General features: G+C 37.1%; 1 protein-coding gene across 1 annotated transcript; it reads left to right on the top strand.

Annotated features, from left to right (window-relative positions):
• Positions 1 to 10,364: 10,364 nt before the first annotated feature.
• On the top strand, positions 10,365 to 12,965 carry LOC141337820 (cell adhesion molecule CEACAM3-like). The gene is made up of 4 exons (XM_073843408.1): positions 10,365 to 10,493; positions 11,551 to 11,892; positions 12,107 to 12,442; positions 12,785 to 12,965. Exons 1-4 carry the CDS (start codon positions 10,454 to 10,456, stop codon positions 12,925 to 12,927), a joined length of 861 nt encoding a protein of 286 aa, XP_073699509.1. The 5' UTR covers positions 10,365 to 10,453; the 3' UTR covers positions 12,928 to 12,965.
• Positions 12,966 to 23,460: the final 10,495 nt, after the last annotated feature.

The following is a 23,460-nucleotide window of genomic DNA, read 5'->3' as shown; positions in this document are numbered from 1 at the left end:
TATATATTTTTATTTTTTTATTTTTTATTTTTTTTGTCAAAATTTAATTATTCACATTTTCCTAATCTGTGTCAACATTTCTTTTGGATGCTGTGTACATGTGCATATGTGCATTTTATGTAGAAAACAAAAGTGGTTTTATCTACAGAGGTCTATGGAACACTGAAGCTCAGTATCTCAAAAGTGCTCAGAATGCAGATAGAACCTTATAATTCTGAGGCAGCGGTTTGTATGTAAATGTAGAATAAATTGCCTAACACAAATAAAAATAAAAAGGTTTTCCCAGACTTCCTAGACCTTTGGCTAAACACCTACATGCTTACACACTACTTAAAAGCAGGATGTGGCAAATAAAGTTTTAACATAATAATAATAAAAAAAGCATGACATACTGTAATAAGACGGTCAACAGACAGTTGGCTCCTGCTACTCACCCCCTTAAAAATGAACATGAAAAAGAATTGCGATAGTTCCTGAAAAAATGTGATAAGATTTTTTTCCCCATATTACCTGCCCTAATGCCATGTCAAGTTTGAAAGGGTCCTAAGACCCTTTCAACTGTGCTGCATGAGCTGTACTGAGCGTATGAAATTGGCCAATGTGAAAGATCCCTAAGAACCCGTTTGTTGGTGCGATACATGTTTGGTTGCCTTTTAATTTATTAAACATTGTCTGTCTTCTGCGTTTTCTTTAAGGTTGCTTCACTGCAATAATTCAGGGAGAAGCAAGAAATAATGCAGAAAATGCAAACCTTGTGGACATGAACTGAAACTTCCACTGCAACAAAATGAAACCACTGTGCCACAACCATTTACCCAGTGCATTAAGAATTCACTTTGGAGCATATCTTCTCCAGTTCCAGCTTTGCAGTGGAAATAAAGGAGATGCAGTTAACATGAGTTTATGTTTGACATAGTTACTAACATTTTTGGCCAATAGTCTGGACTAGTGAGTGAATCACTGGTACAACCTTCCCAATTCACATCCTCACATCTGGTCGGCGCTACAGATCACTGAGCACTGAACTGCCAGGTCTTCCCTCATCTCATGAACAGTTAACTTGGAAATAAATGTGTATCCTTGCATTTGTACATAACATATCTGTACATACAAATACCATATATTGTCTATTGTTTATGTTGTGTATTATTTTTTGTATATTATTAATCACTATGTACTTATTCAATTTTTATTCTTTTTTTATTATTATATAAGTCTTGTCTTTTAATTGTCATTCGGTTATACTGTGGAAGCTGCTGAACCAATACCTTGTATACCTGGCAATAAAGCCCTTACTGATTCTGATATTTTTGTCTTTTTTTGTATCGCTATTTTCTGATTAGCATCAGAAACACTGATGTCCTCTTTGTAAATGAACCACTCCATCTTAAATGAAATGCTTTTTTTTTTTTTGTTTTTTTTTTCAAATTATGAATTATGAATTAGGAATCCTGAACAGGACAAATCTATTTTTATATTATATTTCTATTTGTATACAAACTAAAATTACACTTTAAATAAAATATAAAATCTTAATAAAATAAACAATAATAAACTGAAATAAAATCAGCACTGTCAACTGCTGGAGCTTACAAAGTTCAAAATTTACAAAGGCACACCTCTGCTTTTTCTTGATGTAATGGGTTAGAGGTAGTGATGGTAGGTTTGAGGACTACAAATAAGTTGGACTACAAATCCCAGGAGTCTGTGTACTATAAAAAGGAAATCCAATCTTTGGCCTTCCTCTTTGTGGTAACATACTAAACACCATGTGCCAAACATAAGAAGTCTCTGTGATATGTTTGGATGCATTGCTTTGTGAGATGTTTAGTAAATCGTGGAGGTAAGGTTTGTGACTACTTTGATTTTAGTTGGTGTGCTTAGTGGTAATGTGTTGTTTTATGGTTTTTATTGTTTTTAGTGTGCTTATTGGAGACATACTGATGGGTGCCTCAGAGAATTGAATTGAATAGATTTATTCAATACCACAGGTATTTCATTAAATTGAATTACTGAAATGTTATATTTATATTTGTAAAGTTTTATGATTATTTGTGTGTTGTCTTATGGAATTAAATGTTTTTATTTTGATGTTTTAAAAGGACAATTGTGAAATATGTCTTTTGTTTTTACAGATGATGCATGGTTGCCGTTTACTTTTATTGAACACATTGGTGGCTTAACAATGGGTTTTAATAGATGACTTTACATGTTATATTGTGACAAAGTGGCTTGAAGTCAGTGGAGGTTTTTGACTATTTGTTTGATTGTTTTTTTGTTTGCACCAAGGAACAGTGTGGTTTCCATTGATATATATACCGTTAACTCTGTTTAGGTGATGGGAAGTTATTTGTAGTGGTTTGTGTGTAGTGAGTATTGGGTTTCTTTTCCTTTACACTGGTAGTGATACTTGCTTTGTGCTGTGATGGAGTGTATAATTTGCACAGAATGATTACCATTGTATCTAATTGGGAAACCCTGTGTTCTTTGGTGCTTTTGGTTGTTTTTTTTGTGTGTTTCTTTGTCACTTATATAGTATATCCAATAAATGTTATATTTGCAAGGAAACAAACTGTAGTTGTTGCCCATCTTCCAGCTCATCCATTATTGGTTGGGTCACAAATGGCGTAGTCGGCAGGATGATTTAACGTTGGGCAACATTGCAGTATTTAATGTTGACTTTGCTTTGATTTTTTTTACTGATAGCCACCATTTTGTGTAGGTGTGTAAAAGGTATTTGTACAAGTAAACGGCAGTCATGCAAGAAGAAAGCACTGTAACTATGGAGCAGGAGTTGATGGAGTTGCGGGAACAGATACGTAGCCTGCAGACTGTGAATGAACAATTACTTCAAGAACGTTCTGCGTCCAGCCGTGACTCATCTAATCAGCCAGTGCCCAACGCTAATGTCCCTGCTTCTGTGCCCTTTAGCAGAGTGCTGTATGTTCCTCGGGAGCGGAAGTGTCGGCGGTTCTGTGGAGACTTGGACTCTACCTTGACCATAGAGGATTGGATTGAGGAGGCTAAAGCCTGTATTGGGGATGGCAGTTGGACTGTTCAAGAAAGGGTAACCTTCCTCTTAGATCATTTAGGAGGGGAAGCCAGAATGGAGATAAAACTCCGACCAGCAGCTGAACGACAAACTCCTGAACTCATTTTTAAGATCTTGAGAAGTATGTATGGTGCAAAACAAACATTTGTGCAATTGCAAAGGGGATTTTTTGATAGAAAACAAAGAGAGGGTGAATCCCTTATTGAATTCTCTCATGCATTGATGTCCTTGATGGACTTTATTCTTGTAAGCAGTCCAAACAGTGTTCCAAATGCTGACCAAGTTCTCCGTGATCAGTTTGTGGAGCAGGTGAATGATGTAATGCTTAAACGCGAACTGAAACGCTTTGTAAGACAAATGCCACACTGTACCTTACTTGAAGTCCGAAGTGAAGCTATAAGATGGAGTGAGGAAGGCAGGAGAGAAATTATTCCTCCGGCTGCTCAGTTATGGTGTAATGCTGCCCAGGGTGGAGTAATTCAGTCACCTATGTATAATCAACCTACTGAATTAAAAGAAATTAAGGAGCTATTAAAGCAACAACAAGCTCAAATTGACGAGATAATGAAGCGGCTTGATAATCTTAAACCTTTAAGTAATGAACCCTCTTCCTCCTTGACAAAGCCAAATGATTCTCGACGGTGTTTACGTTGTAATAAAGTAGGCCATATTGCCCGATATTGCCGACAACAATGGCCTGTTGAGTCTGGGTCTAGGCCAGCTAGGGGGACAACAAGGGAAACACCTGTGGAGGAGGTTGAGGTGTTGACCTCCCCTGTAATTACTAGTCAGAGAACTGAAGTAGGCAGTGAAGGTTTGAAGACCCCTAGCCTTATCTGCCCTACAGTGGCACAGTGTCTTATTGGCAAATGCCCCACAGTTACAATTCAGATGGGAAGTGTTCCTATTTTGTGTTTGCTGGATACTGGTTCAATGGTGACCACTATAACAGAGTCTTTTTTTGATCAATGTTTTCGACAATTAGCACCAGATGCTTTAAAAAAGTGTGGCTGGCTTCAGCTGAGAGCTGCAAATGGTCTGAACATCCCTTATGTGGGATATTTTGAAACTGATGTTAATGTGTTGGGACGAATTTTGCCTAAACAGGGGGTTCTGGTTGTACGAGATCCAGATAACACTGACATGCTCAAAAAGAAAGAGTTTGTTCCCGGCCTGCTGGGTATGAATATAATAGGGCAGTGTTACAATGATTTGTTTGAGAAACATGGTTCAGCCTTATTTTCAGTTCTACAGGTCGAACAAGCTGAGCCGGGCTGGAAGGATGTTTTATTGCAGTGTCAGAGAGCCAGTGATCCCTCTTGTCCTGGTTATATTGGGCAGGTGCGAGTGCAAGCTAAGCATCCAGTGCAGATTCCAGCTGGAACAATGAGGTTAGTTACAGCTTATTGCCCCAAGGCTATTTTGAATGGAGCAACGTTACTAGAACCCTTGAGTGATGATGGTAGCGGTGGATTACCTGCAGGAATTTTGATTTCTCCTGCATTGTTACAGCCCCGTCAAAACACAGTTTGTGTGCCGGTGGTTAATGTCGGCACAGAAACTGTGTATTTACCGGCAAAAGCTAAGTTGGGTAAATTGCTCAGTGTTGAGATGGTTAATCAATCTGACCAGGACATTTTGTTTCAAGAAAATTTGCAAGGTGATGTCAGTGAAATCGTCATCCAGTGCCAGATGTCAGCTTCTATCGTAAACCATACTGTGTTAGAAGGGGTTGAGTTACAGGGACTTTCGGAGGTAGAAAGGGAAGGGGTTAGACATCTGTTGCACAAATATCAGGATGTTTTCGCCAAGGATGATGGTGATTTGGGTTGCACGACATTGATAGAGCACCAAATCCCTTTGTTGGATGATGTACCAGTGCGTCAGCGCCATCGTAGAATTCCCCCTAGTCAGTTGGAGGCTGTAAAAGCCCATATAAAGCAGTTGTTGGAGAGTCAGGTCATTCGGGAGAGCTGTAGTCCGTATTCATCTCCAATTGTGCTGGTAAAAAAAAAGGACGGCTCCTTGAGAATGTGTGTGGACTATCGGCAGTTAAATGTAAAAACTCGGAAGGATGCTTACCCACTTCCTAGGATTGAGAAGTCCTTAGATGCTTTGACTGGGGCGAAATGGTTCTCTACATTGGACTTAGCAAGTGGATATAATCAAGTCCCTGTGGCTGAGGCTGATCGTGCTAAGACTGCCTTCTGTACTCCTTTTGGGCTCTTTGAATTTCTTCGGATGCCCTTTGGCCTTTGCAATGGGCCAAGTACCTTTCAACGGTTAATGGAGCGAATTTTTGGTGATCAAAGTTTTCAGTCTCTACTGCTCTATCTTGATGATGTAATCATTTTCTCAACAACAGTAGAGCAGCACCTGCAGAGATTAGAACTTGTGCTGAGTCGTTTAAGACAGCAAAATCTTAAAGTTAAGCTCAGTAAATGTTGTTTTTTTCGCCCAGAAGTACGCTATTTGGGGCATGTAGTTTCAGCTGCAGGAGTGAGTACTGATCCAGATAAGATAGCTGCAGTGGTAGACTGGAAACGTCCACAGACTGTTCAAGAACTTAGATCTTTTTTAGGCTTTGCTAGTTATTATCGACGATTTGTAAAAGGGTTTTCACGCATTGCAGAACCGCTGAATGCCTTAGTAGCAGAAATTATTCGGGTTCAGAAAACCAAGCGACCAAAGGTTAATTTGGAGGATAAGTGGGTAGAAGCCTGCGAGAATGCATTTCAGACCCTTAAGGCATCTTTGACCAGTGCCCCTGTGTTGGCGTATGCTGATTTTAGCAAGCCGTTCATTTTGGAGATTGATGCAAGTTTCCGAGGTCTGGGTGCCGTTCTGTCGCAGGAGTGTGAAGGCAAATGTCGACCGGTTGCTTATGCAAGCCGAGGGTTGAGGCCAGCAGAACGTAATATGCAAAATTATAGCTCAATGAAGTTGGAATTCGTAGCTCTGAAATGGGCTGTAGCTGAAAAATTTCGAGAGTATCTGCTGGGCAATAAATGTACAGTATACACTGATAACAACCCTCTTAGTCATTTGCAGACAGCAAAGCTGGGGGCACTGGAGCAAAGGTGGGTAAATCAGCTTGCAGAGTTTGACTTGGACATAAAGTACAAGCCTGGACGAAATAATGGCAATGCTGACGCATTGTCTAGACAAAGCTCTGACCCTGTGGTAGAGCTGGCTTCAATCACGGTTGTGCCTAAACAATTACGTCAGTTTGTTTCCGATCAGGATCAGGACACTAGGGTTAGTAGTGTAGCTGTCTTTCCCAGACCGTTGAAGGAAAATTTGGGTGTGTTGCAGGAAACTGATCCTATTATAGGAAGATTCTTGGTATACTGGGACCGTAAGCAGCCACCAACATCACAAGAACGCACCCTTGAACAACCAGTGGTTTTGGAGTTAGTTCGTCAGTGGGAGAAGTTTGAGAAGGTAGATGGTGTCTTGTACCGACGGTTTTGGCCACAAGAGGGTCATAAGGAAATCCGACAGGTAGTATTACCATCAGCCCTTAGAGAGGAAGTTCTCACCTGCCTTCATGATGACCATGGTCATCAAGGGATGGAGAGAACTGCAAGGTTAGTAAGGACACGGTGTTATTGGCCAGGAATGTACAGGTATGTTGAGGACTGGTGTAGGAAATGTCAGCGCTGTACCCTCTCGAAAGTTGTTAGACCAAAGGTGCGCACGTTCATGGGACATTTGATGGCTGACAGGCCACTAGATATTTTAGCAATTGATTTTACATTATTGGAACCGTCATCTAGTGGAATGGAAAATGTATTAATCATGACAGATGTGTTTTCTAAATTTACCCAGGCAATTCCTACTAAAGATCAGACTGCGAAAACAGTGGCTCGGGTTCTAGTGGAACGATGGTTCTATTTGTTTGGTGTCCCACGACAGTTACATTCTGACCAGGGTAGGTGCTTCGAGAGTCGCTTGATCCAAGAACTCTGTGAAATTTATGGCATTGCAAAGACTCGTACCACACCATATCGGCCTCAGGGGAACGGTCAGTGTGAACGGTTCAATAGAACAATGCACGATTTGTTGCGTACACTCCCTGTTGAGAAAAAAAGAGATTGGCCATCTTATCTGTCACAGGTGGTTTTTGCATATAATACCACAGAGCACCAGTCTACAGGTTATTGTCCATATGTTTTGATGTTTGGACAGGACCCACACTTACCAATAGATTTTATGTTAGGATTGGATGATTGTGGTTCAACGAATGTGGACTGGATGGTTGATCATCGAGATAATTTGGAAAGAATTTTTAATAATGCCCGTACTCGTCTTCAAAAGGCAGCAGCTCAGCGTGCCCGCATAAATGATGCTAAGGTGTCTCAGATGTCCTTAAGGGAAGGTCAGCTAGTATATCAGAGAGCACATGATCACAAAGGCAGAAAGAAAATCCAAGATGCCTGGGATCCAACCGTTTACCGAATTGTCCGGTGTCCTGATGGTCAGGGGTCTGTATATTCTATTGCTCCAGCTGACGGTGGAAAAGTGCGACAAGTACACCGTTGTGAGTTACGACCAGTCTATGTTCCAGCAGGTGGTCAAATAGAAAGCGCTGGACTATTTCCTTTGAGTGATGATTCTGAGGAGCTTAGGGATGAGAGAATAGTTATGGTTTCTGGCGAATCTAGTGGACCTGCAGAGGATGATTTATGTATGTATCTTCCAGTCAGAGAAAGTAATCCTCATAATGAGTTAACTTTATCACATCAACAACAGGAAGAGCCTTTGCAGCGACCGGTGGGGTTAGTGAGACGAACAACACGTTCCACAGCAGGAAAGCATACAAATCCATATCGTCTTCCTCAGTCAGTAATGTGTAAAGAAGTCCAGGTAGATGTTCAAATCTCTCTCCCGATGACCAGGCTCTCCAATAATATAAATACCTTGTTCTTTCGACCATGGTTGTAGAAATAGGATCGACGGGACGTCGATTTAAATTAAGCGGGGTATATTGTAATGGGTTAGAGGTAGTGATGGTAGGTTTGAGGACTACAAATAAGTTGGACTACAAATCCCAGGAGTCTGTGTACTATAAAAAGGAAATCCAATCTTTGGCCTTCCTCTTTGTGGTAACATACTAAACACCATGTGCCAAACATAAGAAGTCTCTGTGATATGTTTGGATGCATTGCTTTGTGAGATGTTTAGTAAATCGTGGAGGTAAGGTTTGTGACTACTTTGATTTTAGTTGGTGTGCTTAGTGGTAATGTGTTGTTTTATGGTTTTTATTGTTTTTAGTGTGCTTATTGGAGACATACTGATGGGTGCCTCAGAGAATTGAATTGAATAGATTTATTCAATACCACAGGTATTTCATTAAATTGAATTACTGAAATGTTATATTTATATTTGTAAAGTTTTATGATTATTTGTGTGTTGTCTTATGGAATTAAATGTTTTTATTTTGATGTTTTAAAAGGACAATTGTGAAATATGTCTTTTGTTTTTACAGATGATGCATGGTTGCCGTTTACTTTTATTGAACACATTGGTGGCTTAACAATGGGTTTTAATAGATGACTTTACATGTTATATTGTGACAAAGTGGCTTGAAGTCAGTGGAGGTTTTTGACTATTTGTTTGATTGTTTTTTTGTTTGCACCAAGGAACAGTGTGGTTTCCATTGATATATATACGGTTAACTCTGTTTAGGTGATGGGAAGTTATTTGTAGTGGTTTGTGTGTAGTGGGTTTCTTTTCCTTTACACTGGTAGTGATACTTGCTTTGTGCTGTGATGGAGTGTATAATTTGCACAGAATGATTACCATTGTATCTAATTGGGAAACCCTGTGTTCTTTGGTGCTTTTGGTTGTTTTTTTTGTGGTTTCTTTGTCACTTATATAGTATATCCAATAAATGTTATATTTGCAAGGAAACAAACTGTAGTTGTTGCCCATCTTCCAGCTCATCCATTATTGGTTGGGTCATATTGAGGCAAAGTCGTAAATGACCTCTTCATATGAGCCTTTGCTAATTCAGATTTTTCAGAATTTTGTATTAGATTATGTATTTTAACACTGTTATTTAATGACACCACATGGTCATAGATCTCTTTCATTTCGTTTTTCCTTTTTTATTCAAAATATTCACGCACTTGCTTACCATGTCGCGGACTATCTGATATTCCGATTCACAAATATGTGTGAATTAGATGATCTGGATCGTGATCTATAACGGAGGATGGGCGCCTGCCTTCAGCAGGATTTACAATAAGTACCAGTTTCTCCCGAAATACATGCAAGTAAGTGGCTGGTGAACCGGAAGAGGAATATAGTAAACTTTTTAGTTACACTGTGAATGTCATATGAATAAAACACATCGGCATTTTTTTTAATGAATTGCTATTTGCCGCTTCCACAGACATCTATGTGCTATTTTACAAACTCTAATGTTTTGTTTTACTAGTAGCCTACTTATATGCAACCACATGCAGGTCTTTTATCAAACAGTGTTATTTTGACCGGTTAGCGGTCAGATCTGTTTTGTAGTCTGCACCTGAATATCGGATGCATAAAACACACAAAATGGGATGCACTTATGGATTTTTACAGTCGTCATCTGATTTGTTCAATTCTACAGGATTTCCATAGCAATGCATGCTAAAATGCACTACACGAGAATTACAGCGTTTACTTTGAGTTTCACTTTAAATTAATTTGTTTTGATTTGTTTAGCAATGATTCTTTTTCTGATTCAATATAAACGATTTTTGTGGAGTGAGTAGAACTAAAATAGCCTATAGGCTAGCTATTGTGTTGTTTGTACATTGGGGCCTAAATTCCGCTTTGTTTGCCGCTATATTATTTCTGAATGTATTAGCGGTTAGTGCTTAAAAGTGAAAGTAACTCAAAGTTAGTGTAACGCACGATTCGGAGAAAGCAATAATATAACTAATTGTTTTTAAGAGGTATTAATATGTAATATATAATGTACTACATTTTGGAAGTAACTTGCCCAGCATTGCTCAGTTGCAACGTAGCTCCTTGATTACATATTTGCTTTACTGAGCAGTTGAGCATGATCACCTAATAAAAAGGCAAGTGTATAGTACATTGTTAAAGTTACAACAGTACTGTTTTAATGATTAAATAAATGCAATTGCATTTACATGTTACATGGGGTGTAAACCTCACGAAGCACTGCCTACTCGCCTGTACCGGGAAAAGATGAACAACAGCGCCATCTGCTGTAGCTAGGAACTCCGCTGTGGAGTCCTATCCAACGTGTCAAACTCCAATTCCAATCAGCTGGTTACTTTCGGTTTTAACTGCTGGCGGAAAGGCGGTGTGGGTGGCATTTGAACAACTTAGGTTTTATTTCCACATCAATTGCATTATCATCTTAGAAGGACAGTGGTCAACATGAATTATTTTTGGATGACAGTGACTTTGCTCGTGACTGGTAAGATATTTGTTATAATTTATTTTCTGTTATTTCAGCTTGTCAGCTCTAATCACTTCACAGTTGAAAAAAAAGTGGTTGGACTAAAAAATGACGTTGCTTTTGACACTTTTTTGTGTGAGTAGGCTACCGTCAAAACTAGGCAGTTGTAATTTGCGCACATCTTGATATATATGGCTTCGTTTCAGGAAAGACACTACGTTACTGCGTATTTAAATTAGCCACACAGACAAACAGCATTTGCATGTGAGTATTGCCACAATGTAAAATTATTGGAAAAATTATAAAAGCTTCCCGTTCCTGGTATGTGTAAATATTTGTTAGCATCATTTTAAGTGTAATAAAATAGGTCACTTTGTTTAAACTGGTCATGAACTGAGAAATCCCTTAAAAATTCCCTTTAATATGTTGACATATAAAAGGTAATTCTAAAAGCAAGCTTTAAGTTTGAGAACTCAAAACGTTTTTGTTAGTTTAAAAACAGATTGTATTGCAGCCAATCTGCCGACAGGTTGTGGAATGTGCCACTTCATTCTTTCAACCATGTCAAAACTGGGCTGTACTATTGACACAAGTGGCTCTGGTATGCATGCAAAACTAAAATAACGAGTTCTTATGTGTGTTAAATCGCTCACAAATCTTTTGACAGTTCAATAATCTATGTTCGATTTTCATTAAATATTATTTGCTGTTTATGCCTATTGCAAGGCATTGCAGTATTTCATGCTTTTTTCCATCTTCAGAAAAATCATTCATCCTCCCCATATTGCATGAGAACTGTGACCTTTATTCTGGATCAACCTCTTTAAGGAGGTTTTCTATTTATCTAATAAGACCTGACAAAAAATTATTAAACCTGAGACTGATACCAGTGATCTAAAAACTAAAGTCCTACTGATAAGCCACTTCCTTAATAATTTGGAACAGTAAGCGTGTATGAATAAGAATGTGGATTTGCAAGATCATCCAGTAGACATTTGTCTCTATGTTATATTGTTTTATGTTTCCTTTGTATATTTTGGTCCCAAAATTGTTATAATGTATTGTTCATTTTTAGGTGCATCCGCTGTTCAGACAGATGAAGTATCAGTGTTTGTGATGGAGGGAGATTCAGTCACTCTACACACTGATGTTACAAAAAGTCAAGTCAACAAAGTGAAATGGTATTATAATGACACTCGCATCGCTCAAATCACTGGAGATCCCAATAAGACTTGTACAGATGTTCAGTGTAATAATAATAATTTGAGATTCAGAGGCAGACTGCATCTGGATCATCAGACTGGATCCCTGACTATCAGAAACATCACAAACACAGACTCTGGACTCTATCACCTGCAGATCATCACCACCAGCAGCAGCAGCAGCAGTGACAAGATCTTCAATGTTACCATCCTTGGTGAGTAATTTAAGAAATGTATAAAAGTTAAAGCACATCATTGTGTTAAGCAGTGATATTCTGAAGTTTAAAAGTGGCAGTGGACACATGAGAAAAAAAATGTGTCTTGTGTGACAGTTAAACATGTTTAAGCGTCTGTGAGTAATTGCTTTTTTACCCATGGTTCTTTTCTCTATTTTCAACAAAAAGATCAAGTTGTTGGTTTGCATTTCAGATGTTCCTGCTGCTGAACGAGATGAAATGAAGAGAAAGTCGGTGAACAAGGGAGAATCTGTGACTTTGGATCCTGGGGTCATGAAAAACCCAAATGATCTGATGACGTGGTATTTTAATGGCATTCCCGTCAATGAAATCCCTGGAGATCCTAGTAGGAGCTGTGCAGATGTTCAGTGTAAAGATGGTGGTGGGAGATTCAGACACAGATTAGAGGTAATTGAGACTGGATCTCTGATCATCACAAACATCAAAACCACAGACTCTGGACTCTATAATCTACAGATCAACAGCAGCAGATTCAGCATCACGAGGACCTTCAGTGTTAATGTCACTGGTGAGTGTAATGTAGGCATTCAGTGCCTTCACCTTTGAGCAGTTGTAGAATACAGTTCAATATTGTATAATCTATATTATCTTTTTACAGGCATGTTAAAAAAGAATTCTAAAGTGTAATTTTATAAACATAGATAAGTTCCTAAAATTAGTTCTTGTGCTGCTGTGTTGTAATTCTATTTGAGCTGATGTTCCTCAAAAACAAATGACTAGATTTATCTGTAAAATCAATATTGTACAATTAATGATCTGTTCATAAGTGTAAATATCAGTCAGTAGGTGATTATCAGGAAGATGATTACCAGTCACTCTCTAAGTAATAATGGATGTCTGTCTGTTCCAGATTCAATTTGGTCTAGAGCTGGTGTTGCAGAAATTGGTTGTATTGCTGTTGTAGTTGTTGTTGTTCTGCTGGTGGCTATGGTTGTAATTGCTAATGTTGTGCATCCCAATAAACAAGAACAAAATAATGGTGAGTATTTATAGGGCTGTTGAAAGATGGAAATATGATACTTATTGTGTAATAAAAATCTATAGAACATTATTACCCAAAGTCAATCTGTTTAATTTAGTTCATTGTTGTTCAAACAGACAAAGCCCCGCAGAACAGTTCTCAGGTGAGATATATGCAATGAATATTATAAATCTTTGATGCAATTTTGGGACTTTTTTTGAGATCATTGGCCAGAGGAGGAATCCAGGAGCCAACCTGTTCTCAGTCCCACCAAAAATAAGCTTAACCAACCGCAAAATGAAGACATCAGTTGTAACAGTTATATGGTTTCAAAAATAGTAATAACTGTATGTGATAGTAACGTAATGAAGACCTTTTTATCAAGTAACTTTAAAGTAGATTTTATTTTATTTTAAGGTGTCCTCAATAGAGAGTAATTACCTAGTTAAGTACTTAGTAGTAGCCGTTGTACTTGCATGAAACAAAATGTACTTACCATGTAACTAAAAATATTGCTACAATGTGTTGCAGATTTTATACAACATAATTAAATGTAAGTACACAGACATAAGCTACTTAAAATAAAATGTATCAGGTTTGTACTTAAGTGTACAAGAAGCTGTGTAACAGACTCGGTCTGTTACATTTGTGTAACAGTAGCTGCCTATTACATCTACATAATTACAAACTGTAATTACAGGCTGTTCCATTACTTAGTTACATGCTAAGTACATTGTTGCTACTACTAAGTATTTAACTAGGTAATTACTAAGGACACCTTAAAATAAAGTGTTATAGATTTTTTTATTATTATTATTACTTAATTATAAATATTTTCAAATAATGATACAATTATAAACTGATGTAATTCTATTATTTAAATGACTCTCAAATGCAGGACACTACCGATGGGACGTCCCCTAATCACAATGTTCCCCTAATCACTACTGATGGGACGATCAGTGTGACCCCAGTATGACAATGACCCTTAATCGAAGGACACTGCCGATGGGACGTCCCCTACTCACAATGACCCTTAATTGAAGAATACTACCAAAGGAACGTCCTCTAATCAAAATGATTCTCAATTAGAGGACACTACCGATGGGATGTCCCCTTAACACAATGACCCTTAATCTAAGGACACAACTGATGGGACATCCCCTAATCACAATGACCCTTAATGTAAGGACACAACTGATGGGACATCCCCTAATCACAATGACCCTTAATCTAAGGACACAACTGATGGGACATCCCCTAATCACAATGACCCTTAATCTAAGGACACAACTGATGGGACATCCCCTAATCACAATGACCCTTAATCTAAGGACACAACTGATGGGACATCCCCTAATCACAATGACCCTTAATCTAAGGACACAACTGATGGGACATCCCCTAATCACAATGACCCTTAATCTAAGGACACAACTGATGGGACATCCCCTAATCACAATGACCCTTAATCTAAGGACACAACTGATGGGACATCCCCTAATCACAATGACCCTTAATCTAAGGACACAACTGATGGGACATCCCCTAATCACAATAACCCTTAATCTAAGGACACAACTGATGGGACATCCCCTAATCACAATAACCCTTAATCTAAGGACACAACTGATGGGACATCCCCTAATCACAATGACCCTTAATCTAAGGACACAACTGATGGGACATCCCCTAATCACAATGACCCTTAATCTAAGGACACAACTGATGGGACATCCCCTAATCACAATGACCCTTAATCTAAGGACACAACTGATGGGACATCCCCTAATCACAATAACCCTTAATCTAAGAACACAATTGATGGGACATCCCCTAATCACAATAACCCTTAATCTAAGGATACAACTGATGGGACATCCCCTAATCACAATGACCCTTAATCTAAGGACACAACTGATGGGACATCCCCTAATCACAATGACCCTTAATGTAAGGACACAACTGATGGGACATCCCCTAATCACAATAACCCTTAATCTAAGGACACAATTGATGGGACGTCCCCTAATCATAATGGCCCCCAATCAAAGGACACTACCAGTGGGATGTCCCCTAATCACAATGACCCTCATTTGAAAAGACACTACCGATGGGGTGGCCCCTAATCATAATGACCCTCAATAGAAGGATACTGCCAATGGGACATCCCCTAATCACAGTGACCCTCAATCGAAGGATACTACCAGTAGAATGTCCCCTGAATTACATTGAGACATGTTAATGCACTGATCTGTTCTTTTTTGTTGCTGTTGTTGTTGTCCTGTCTGTTTGCATCATCTTATTTCTGAAGTTACTGATTGTGTTTATACAAATACCTCACAAAGATGGGCAAGGTTTATTTGACTCCTCAAACACAGTTGCACATGGTAGCTATTAGACTGTGAAACACAAACAATGCAGTACTGTACTAATTAGTGTTTGAAGGCAAGTCAATTAGAAATACTCAAGTACTGAACTTTACTGCTGATAGTGCGGGTGTTGTTACTGCCATTACCAATGCACTTTCCAGACTTTGTATCTAACATAAGCAGAAAACTGTCCTTTGTCAGCCATCTTCATCAGAAAGTAAATTATGACTGACTATGAGGAAAAAAGCTTTTCAGGTCCACTTGAAGGACATTCTTTGATTTATGTTTATAATGGTAATCCTGCACACAGATGTTATTGTAGATATTTTCTCCATCTCGTCTCCTTTAATTCTGTTCTTAAAGCATGCTCATCTGTTCTGCTTGTGTCTAAAGGATTCTCAAATCATATACATGTTTGTATTTTAGACTGTTACTGTTTGATGGAGAGGATCCAATTCACTTGAATTTGGGGATGCTGGACTTCAAAATAAGTAAAAGAACTTCTACCTTTTTATCTATTTACTCCTCAGAATTGATTGCAATTCATCTGGCTCTTCAATAGACAGAAGAGGTTAGTTTAAATCAAGTTGTTATTTGCTCTTATTCTTTATCGAGTCGTGTTAGTAAAAAAATTAAAAAAAAGAAAGAACGAAAAATCGAGAAATTACTCGAGACAGGACACTCTAATGGAAATCTTCCAGACTCTGTACAGAATTCAACACCTGTGAGTTAAAGGTGCAGTGTGTAATATTTAAGATTATCTCTAGACAGAAATGCAATATCATATACATAACTATGTTGTCAGGGGTGAATAAAGACCTTACTTAATTAACCATTATGTTTTTATTACCTTACAATTACCAGTTTATATCTACATACACCGCGGGTCCCCCCACATGGAAGCCGCCGTTATGTTTCTACTGTAGCCCTGAACGGACAAACTGCTCTACAGATCGCGTTTCATCACTGCTGTTCTTGGGAAAAAACACTGACACAATGATGAACAAGTAACTGCAATATTCACAATAACATCGTTTTATTGAATTATCAATTAAATATAATTCTCTTATTTACGTTTTAAAAGAAACTTCATTATTCTTTGCTGTCTGAAACGACAACATCTTAATCGCGTGTCGGTTGCCGTAGTTTCTGTAAAGGGAGGGGTGAGCGGTGGACGGAGCCGTTGGTTGCAATCAGGTTGCAATTCAAAACTTAACCGCTAGATGCCGCAAAAATCTACACACTGCACCTTTAAAGTCTTCTTTTTATGGATTCCTGCACATTGTGGGGATTGTGTGTAATGAAATAGCAGACTAGTTGGCAAAGAAAGCACTAAAGTATTCTAGAATAAATGTTAATGTCACTTTGGGGAAATGTGAAATGAAGGGGTTGATTAAAAAGATGGTAAAGAAAAGATGCCAAGAGATTTGGACACAGAAAGAAAAGGGAAGACACAATAATATCAGAAATCTGTATTGGCACACTGCATTGAATCAGTCACTTTTTAAAATTGGTAAACACGACACAGGATTGTGCAGTATATCTGGAATTCCAGAATAAGTCAAACATGTACTTCTCAAATGCACTGGTTATAATGAAGACAAATTATAACACATATTATGTCACTGTCAAAAACTCATCACAGAAAGAGAAATATTAAAGAAAGAAAATTATGAAGCAAGGTCCTTTAGAAATGAGCAACTTGAAAAAAAAAATATATATATATATACTTGGGGGTTATAACAATTAAAGTTTATTAAATTATCTGAGAAGAACTGGCCTAATTAACAGAATTTAAAAGCCATAGAACGACACAAAGTTGATATTCTGATTCCCCTTAGTAGGTCAGAAATTAAATCAATTATGAAAAAGAACATTTTGACGGTGGCAGAAGTATTGGGACACAATGATACCAAAGGCAGGCATTTGTATCATATACAGTCAACAGTGGGTAAGGGAATAGTATCAGGATGGAGCAGAGCTGAGGAGAACATAATCACAAGGTTACAATTGGGACATACAAGGTTGAATAGTAAAATGCATTTAATAGGCAAACATCCAACAGGGCATTGTGAGGTATGTGATGTTAATGAAACAGTCGAGCATGTTATAATGTACTGTAGGAAATATACTGTTAAAGGAAATAAATTAAACCATGAACTAGAGAATAAGGAAGAGCAGTTTTCAATTAAGAATTTATTAAACTCAGATAGAAGTATTAAATCATTAATGTTACAGTTTTTGGCAAATACTGGATTGCACAAGCGAGTATACGTTTTTATTTATTTATTATTTTTTATTCTAATCTAAATCCCGCTAAGAGGGCTGAGGGTGGACGGAGGAGCTGAACACACAGCGCCGGATGAAGCTCTATGAAGACTCCGAACGGGCATAAGAATCAAGGGTGATTGCATGTGGGTTGGTAGAAGAATAATGAGGAAATTTTATAGTGTCAATGGTCCATTTGAGAGATGGGAGGCGTTAATGCACTTTTAAGTCTGCGATCTGCCGTGAAACAAGAAGAAGCAGAAGAAGGCCCACACTCCAGTATAGTAGGGGTGCTTCTCAATATCCCTCCTCGTTTCCTCGCTCCTCCGTCCTCCATCCTATGACCCAGAAACCGATCGAGCTCAGCCATCTTGTAGGACATCTCAATTCTCTAATTTCACCTTGAGGAGGCAAGGATCGAGGAGGCTTCCTGAGGAGTCTTGAGTGAGGATACACAGGTGTATCCTATGCGGAAGTGTTTTATCGACTAAACGTGACACACTCCTCCCCCTTCAGATATGTCATAATAATTTACATTTATATTTTACCTTTGGAGTGTAAATTATGTAATACATTTAAACAGGGCATCTAGCTTTGTTAATAATTATTATGAATGCCTTAAACAACGAACTTTAACAACATATGGGCAGATCCCTTTAGCGCAGCTGATGACACTTTGAAGTGACGCTTTAGTGGTCAAGAATATTCCAATGTTCATCCTTTGATTCTTCCATACTCATGTCCTTTCCTTAAATCCTTCCCTCGTATCCTAAGGGGGTGGAGCTTAGACGCTAGGAAAGGAAGCAAGGAAAAGAAACGAGGATGCAAAAATAAGAAATGAAAAGCACCCCAGGTGGCGGTAATGCGCCTTAACGCTGGTTGCCGACGCCATCAAATAACAAAGAAGAAGAAGACGCGCGAAATTTGAACTTGAACACACAGTTTAAATTTACTATTACTATTGTATTTCTTAAATAATTAAAATGAGGCTTCGATCTATTTTCATTTTGGTGTTCTTGTTTTTACTCGCACAAGGTAAGCTAATTTATATTTGAATCTCTGTTCTTGTCAGCTATAAAAACGAAGCGTAATTCAAATCCAGTTTCTATTCACTCTGAAGGGGCGTTATCATGAACCATTAATGCTGGAATCTATTAAATCGTTATATAAATTAATCAGTGTATAATGGATGCAATTTGAGTCGCTTTGCATAAAAGCATCTGCCAAATAAATAATATGAACATAACACATGAACAAACCAAAAGTTACTATTGGCCTTATAGCACCATTTTATTAAGTGTTTTCATGGAATATAGTTATTTATAATATTCGTAATGGGAAATATTTATTGTGAATTTGTGAAAATAGTTGGTTGTATGGATGCTCAAATGAACCATGATATGGTGTTGACTAATTTAAAATCATTCATACACTGTAAAAAATGTCCGTGTATTAACAGTTGTATGACCGTATATTTTACCAGAAATTGTCCGTAGGCCGTGATTCACATGTATTTTTCCGTCTTTTTACATTTTCGCGTTGCATTATGGGATCTTGATCTCTGCTCCGACAACTTCTGGTGGCGTAACGTTATACAGCGCAACTTTTTATTCAACTGTTTGAGAGGTAAGTCTTTTTTATGAAGCATTTAATACTGCTATATAACAATTTGACTGATTTTTGCAGTTAACTGTAGTTTTAAAAGATATATTGTCTTGGTGGGTCATGTAAAATACCGTATGGAGTTCATGTGAATATTCGTTATATCGTTAACGTATTGAACTGGTGTTCACAATGCCACTTGGTTTGTGAGATTAAAGAATTTAAGATTTTTTTGATAAATTTACAAACTGATAAGCTTTCTACGAGTGATTTTTTTTGTAAAGTTGTTTATGCCAACATCCCCAGTGTAAATTGTGACAGTTGGTGATGAGTGTCCGTGAATTTACAGTTTTACCCTTGTCAAAAAATCCTATAGGATTTCAATAGGAATTCTCTATAGGATTCCAGTTAGAATTTCTATCATATTTTGGAACCGTTCCTAAAGGATTCCATTAGGAATTGTCTAATAGGATTTTCTTATACAAGCCATAAATATCCTGTAGGATAATTTCTATGGGATTTTAATGGGTTTTCTTTTAAAGCATCTTACAAAAATTTTGAAGAATCCTAAAAGGTACACTTTTTTATTGTTTATATTAGTTTAGTGTCTTGCAGTTTACTTTAACTCACCTTAATATACATTCAAATAGGAATCCTCTACAAATCCTAAAGGATTCCAATAGGAATCTTCTACAGGATTCAAATCAGAATTTCTATCATATTTTGGAACCGTTCCTAAAGGATTCCATTAGGAATTGTCTTATAGGATTTTCTTATAGGACAAGACATACATATCCTGTAGGATAGTTTCTACAGGATTTTAAGGGGATCCTGTTTTAAGACTATTCATATCAAATCCTATAGAAATGGTTCCAAAATATGATAGAAAGTCCAATAACAATCCTGTACAAGTTTATCAGAATCCTTTAGGATATTTTGATAAGCAACAGACAATGAACAACGTCTACATCAAGGCAATGTAAACCACAAACTGCAAGTATCTGTTAGCAAAACAAGCCACAGCCAAGCAACCATTTACAGTACCCTAGCAATTTTACAAAAACATGAATAAGTCAAAGCAACCGCCTAGAAACTAAGACACATGCTGAATGCTTACAGAACCGCTCCTAGAACAGATTGCTGTGCTGTACCCATGTGCAGCGTGAATGCCCTTAAAGGGGTAGTTCACCCAAAAATTGAAATGTGATGTTTATCTGCTTACCCCCAGGGCATCCAAGATGTAGGTGACTTTACAAACAAACAAAGATTTTTAACTAAAACTTTTGTAGTCTGTCAGTCATGTAATGGCAGTCAATGGGCACCAAATCTTTGAGAGTAAAAAAAAACATACACAGACAAAACCAAATGCTTGTGAAGATACATGAAGATTATGTATATGTAAAGTTATTTACCTTCATCCACCAGAATGTTCATCTGTATGGAGCTCATTCACAGCTGCAAGCATGTGACGCGCCAACGTGCTCTGGCAATGTAGTCGGTGCATCTTATATGGCAGATCACATGCCGGCTGGGTGAACACACTCAGGACAGTAGAACATTGCGATGGACCAAATGTAAATAATGATATAAATAATGTTCAGTTTTTTGTACAGACCGATCGTTTTGTGTCTCAAGACCTCAAGGTATCGTCACCAGCCGCAGGGTTTAATTTGGTTTTGTCTGTGTATGTTTTTTTTTTTTTACTCTTAAATATTTGGTTAGCATTCACTTCCATTATATAACTGACAGACTGCAACAGTTTGAGTTAAAAATCTTAATTTGTATTTTACTGAAGAAACAAAGTCACCTATATCTTTGATGCCCTGGTGGTAAGCAACATTAAATAAAAACTTTATTACATATAACTTGGTTAGCCTTGAGGCCCCGACTTTCTAGTATTGTTTGTTTGTTTGTTTAGCTGAAACATGTTTTTTTATATATTTATTTATTAAAACTAAATTACAATATTAATGCAATTTTCATAACAATAAATGTAAACTTGAATAACTTTTTATATTTAACTATTTTAAGTGATTCCTCTTAATCTGCAATCTGTAAAATTTATTTTCATGAATTACAATCATTTAAAATATTGTTTTTGTTTTGCAGCATCTGGAGAGGACAAAACATTACAGCACTGGTCCTCTGAAGCCAGAGGGATCATTATCAAAGCCCATTGGATCACTATTGCATCAGTGGATGGATTCTACAATGACTGTTCTGTTTTCATATGACCAACATAAGCAGGACCCTGACCTTTCTCTGTCAACATGACAGTTGCCATTCTCTTTGTTCATATCCTTTGTTCATATAACTGTTATGGATGTTATGAAGTTTCATGTTAAACATTTTTATTGGTGTTTCGGTTATGTGAAAACTGTAATGGGCCATTTTGATCCAAACTCAATACTCATCTTAAACATTTTTTTATTTTATTTTTTAAATTGATGGATATCCTATGATCTATACATTAATTTAAAAAAAAATCATCACAGCCATAAGCAGGACCCTGATCTTTCTCTGTCAACATGACAGTTGCCATTCTCTTTGTTCATATCCTTTGTTCATATAACTGTTATGGATGTTATGAAGTTTCATGTTAAACATTTTTATTGGTGTTTCGGTTATGTGAAAACTGTAATGGGCCATTTTGATCCAAACTCAATACTCATCTTAAACATTTTTTTATTTTATTTTTTAAATTGATGGATATCCTATGATCTATACATTAATTTAAAAAAAAATCATCACAGCCATAAGCAGGACCCTGATCTTTCTCTGTCAACATGACAGTTGCCATTCTCTTTGTTCATATCCTTTGTTCATATAACTGTTATGGATGTTATGAAGTTTCATGTTAAACATTTTTATTGGTGTTTGTTATGTGAAAACTGTAATGGGCCATTTTGATCCAAACTCAATACTCATCATTAAACTTTTATTTTTATTTTATTTTTTTTATTGATGGATATCCTATGATCTATACATTTATAATAAAAAAAAAATCACCACAGCCATAAGCAGGACCCTGATCTTTCTCTGTCAACATGACAGTTGCCATTCTCTTTGTTCATATCGTAACTGTTATGGATGTAATGAAGTTTCATGTTAAATATTTAATGGGTATTTCAGTTATGTGAAAAACTAATGTGCCATTCCGGTCCTCTTAGGCATATCGACCACTAAGTTAATAAAAAGTAAATTTTTTCTTATAGATTTGTTTCTTTGTTTTTTTTTAAAGTCACTGTAGACACACACACAATTTTTGCTGTTGGTATAATATTGAAAAATAAAGATTTTAGAATTTATTTTTTATTTTTTTGCCAGTCTGTTATTTTGTTATTTTAGTTAATGTTTGCAGTTTTTAAACTGTGTGTGCAATACCATATTTAACAACAGATACCATATTAAATAATAGCAAATGTCCTGTTTTTTATTGCAGGTATACCATTAAAACACACAAAAAAACTTTTTTTTACTATAGATGCACCATCAAAAAACAGAAAAAGTCCTGTTTTTTTTACTATGGGCAGACTGTCAAATAACAGAAAATGTTTGTTTTTAATTACGGTACAAAGACTGTCAATTAACAGACAATGTCCATTATTAAATTACGGTACAAAGTCCAGGTAATGAGCTGCCAGTACTTTTTCCGTTTTTTTACGGAATTTTTTTTTACAGTGTAAGACTCCTGTATGTTTGTCTGATTAGTGGATGGGCCAAATCAATGACAAAGAGCAATAACTATAAATACAAGTTAATATTTGACCTGCTGCTGCTTACGTTTTGGGTAACATGGGAACCAGACGTCCAAAGAGGAATCACCCTGCTTAGAAAGTAACCGTCTTTTTTGTGATACTTCCGTATGAGTTAGTTTCAGTTTCTCGTTGTTCGTTACACGACTTCACCTGTAGATGTCCTCAGTTTCGAGTGCATCTATTCTAAACAGTGAATCTAACCGTAATCAAACACGCCCAAAGCAGCCAATCAATCTCCTCAAGATTGCTTGAAAATACAAAGGCAGGTGTGCTAAAGCAGGATGGAATTTAACGATAGTGAGTTCCCATGAGCAGGGCTGAAGATATGAATACATGGCATGCCTCCAAGTTGTCTTATAGTCTTTTGTTAATAAATATTGGTCTTTTTTATTATTGATGTGCAACAAGAGATTGTTGCACATTTATACATGTATATACTGGTTTGAAGATTCATTCACTATATCTGTTTCACTATGCTATCCTTGTCAATAATTTTGTTTGGTTTCTAATTAACTAATTTTGTTCTACAGGTGTTTTTACTGTTGATACTGATGGATTGTCAGCA

This window comes from Garra rufa, chromosome 7 (assembly GCF_049309525.1).
Source record: "Garra rufa chromosome 7, GarRuf1.0, whole genome shotgun sequence".
Classification (NCBI taxonomy): Eukaryota; Metazoa; Chordata; class Actinopteri; order Cypriniformes; family Cyprinidae; genus Garra; species Garra rufa.
The sequence above is the reverse complement of the archived record's forward strand: the minus strand, read 5'-3'. Positions and strand labels throughout refer to the sequence as shown.

Coding starts and splice junctions, on each gene's coding strand:
- LOC141337820 (XM_073843408.1), top strand. CDS start 10,454: ATGAATTATTTTTGGATGACAGTGACTTTGCTCGTGACTG. Junction 10,494..11,550: donor AGTGACTTTGCTCGTGACTG/GTAAGATATTTG, acceptor GTTCATTTTTAG/GTGCATCCGCTGTTCAGACA. Junction 11,893..12,106: donor CTTCAATGTTACCATCCTTG/GTGAGTAATTTA, acceptor TTTGCATTTCAG/ATGTTCCTGCTGCTGAACGA.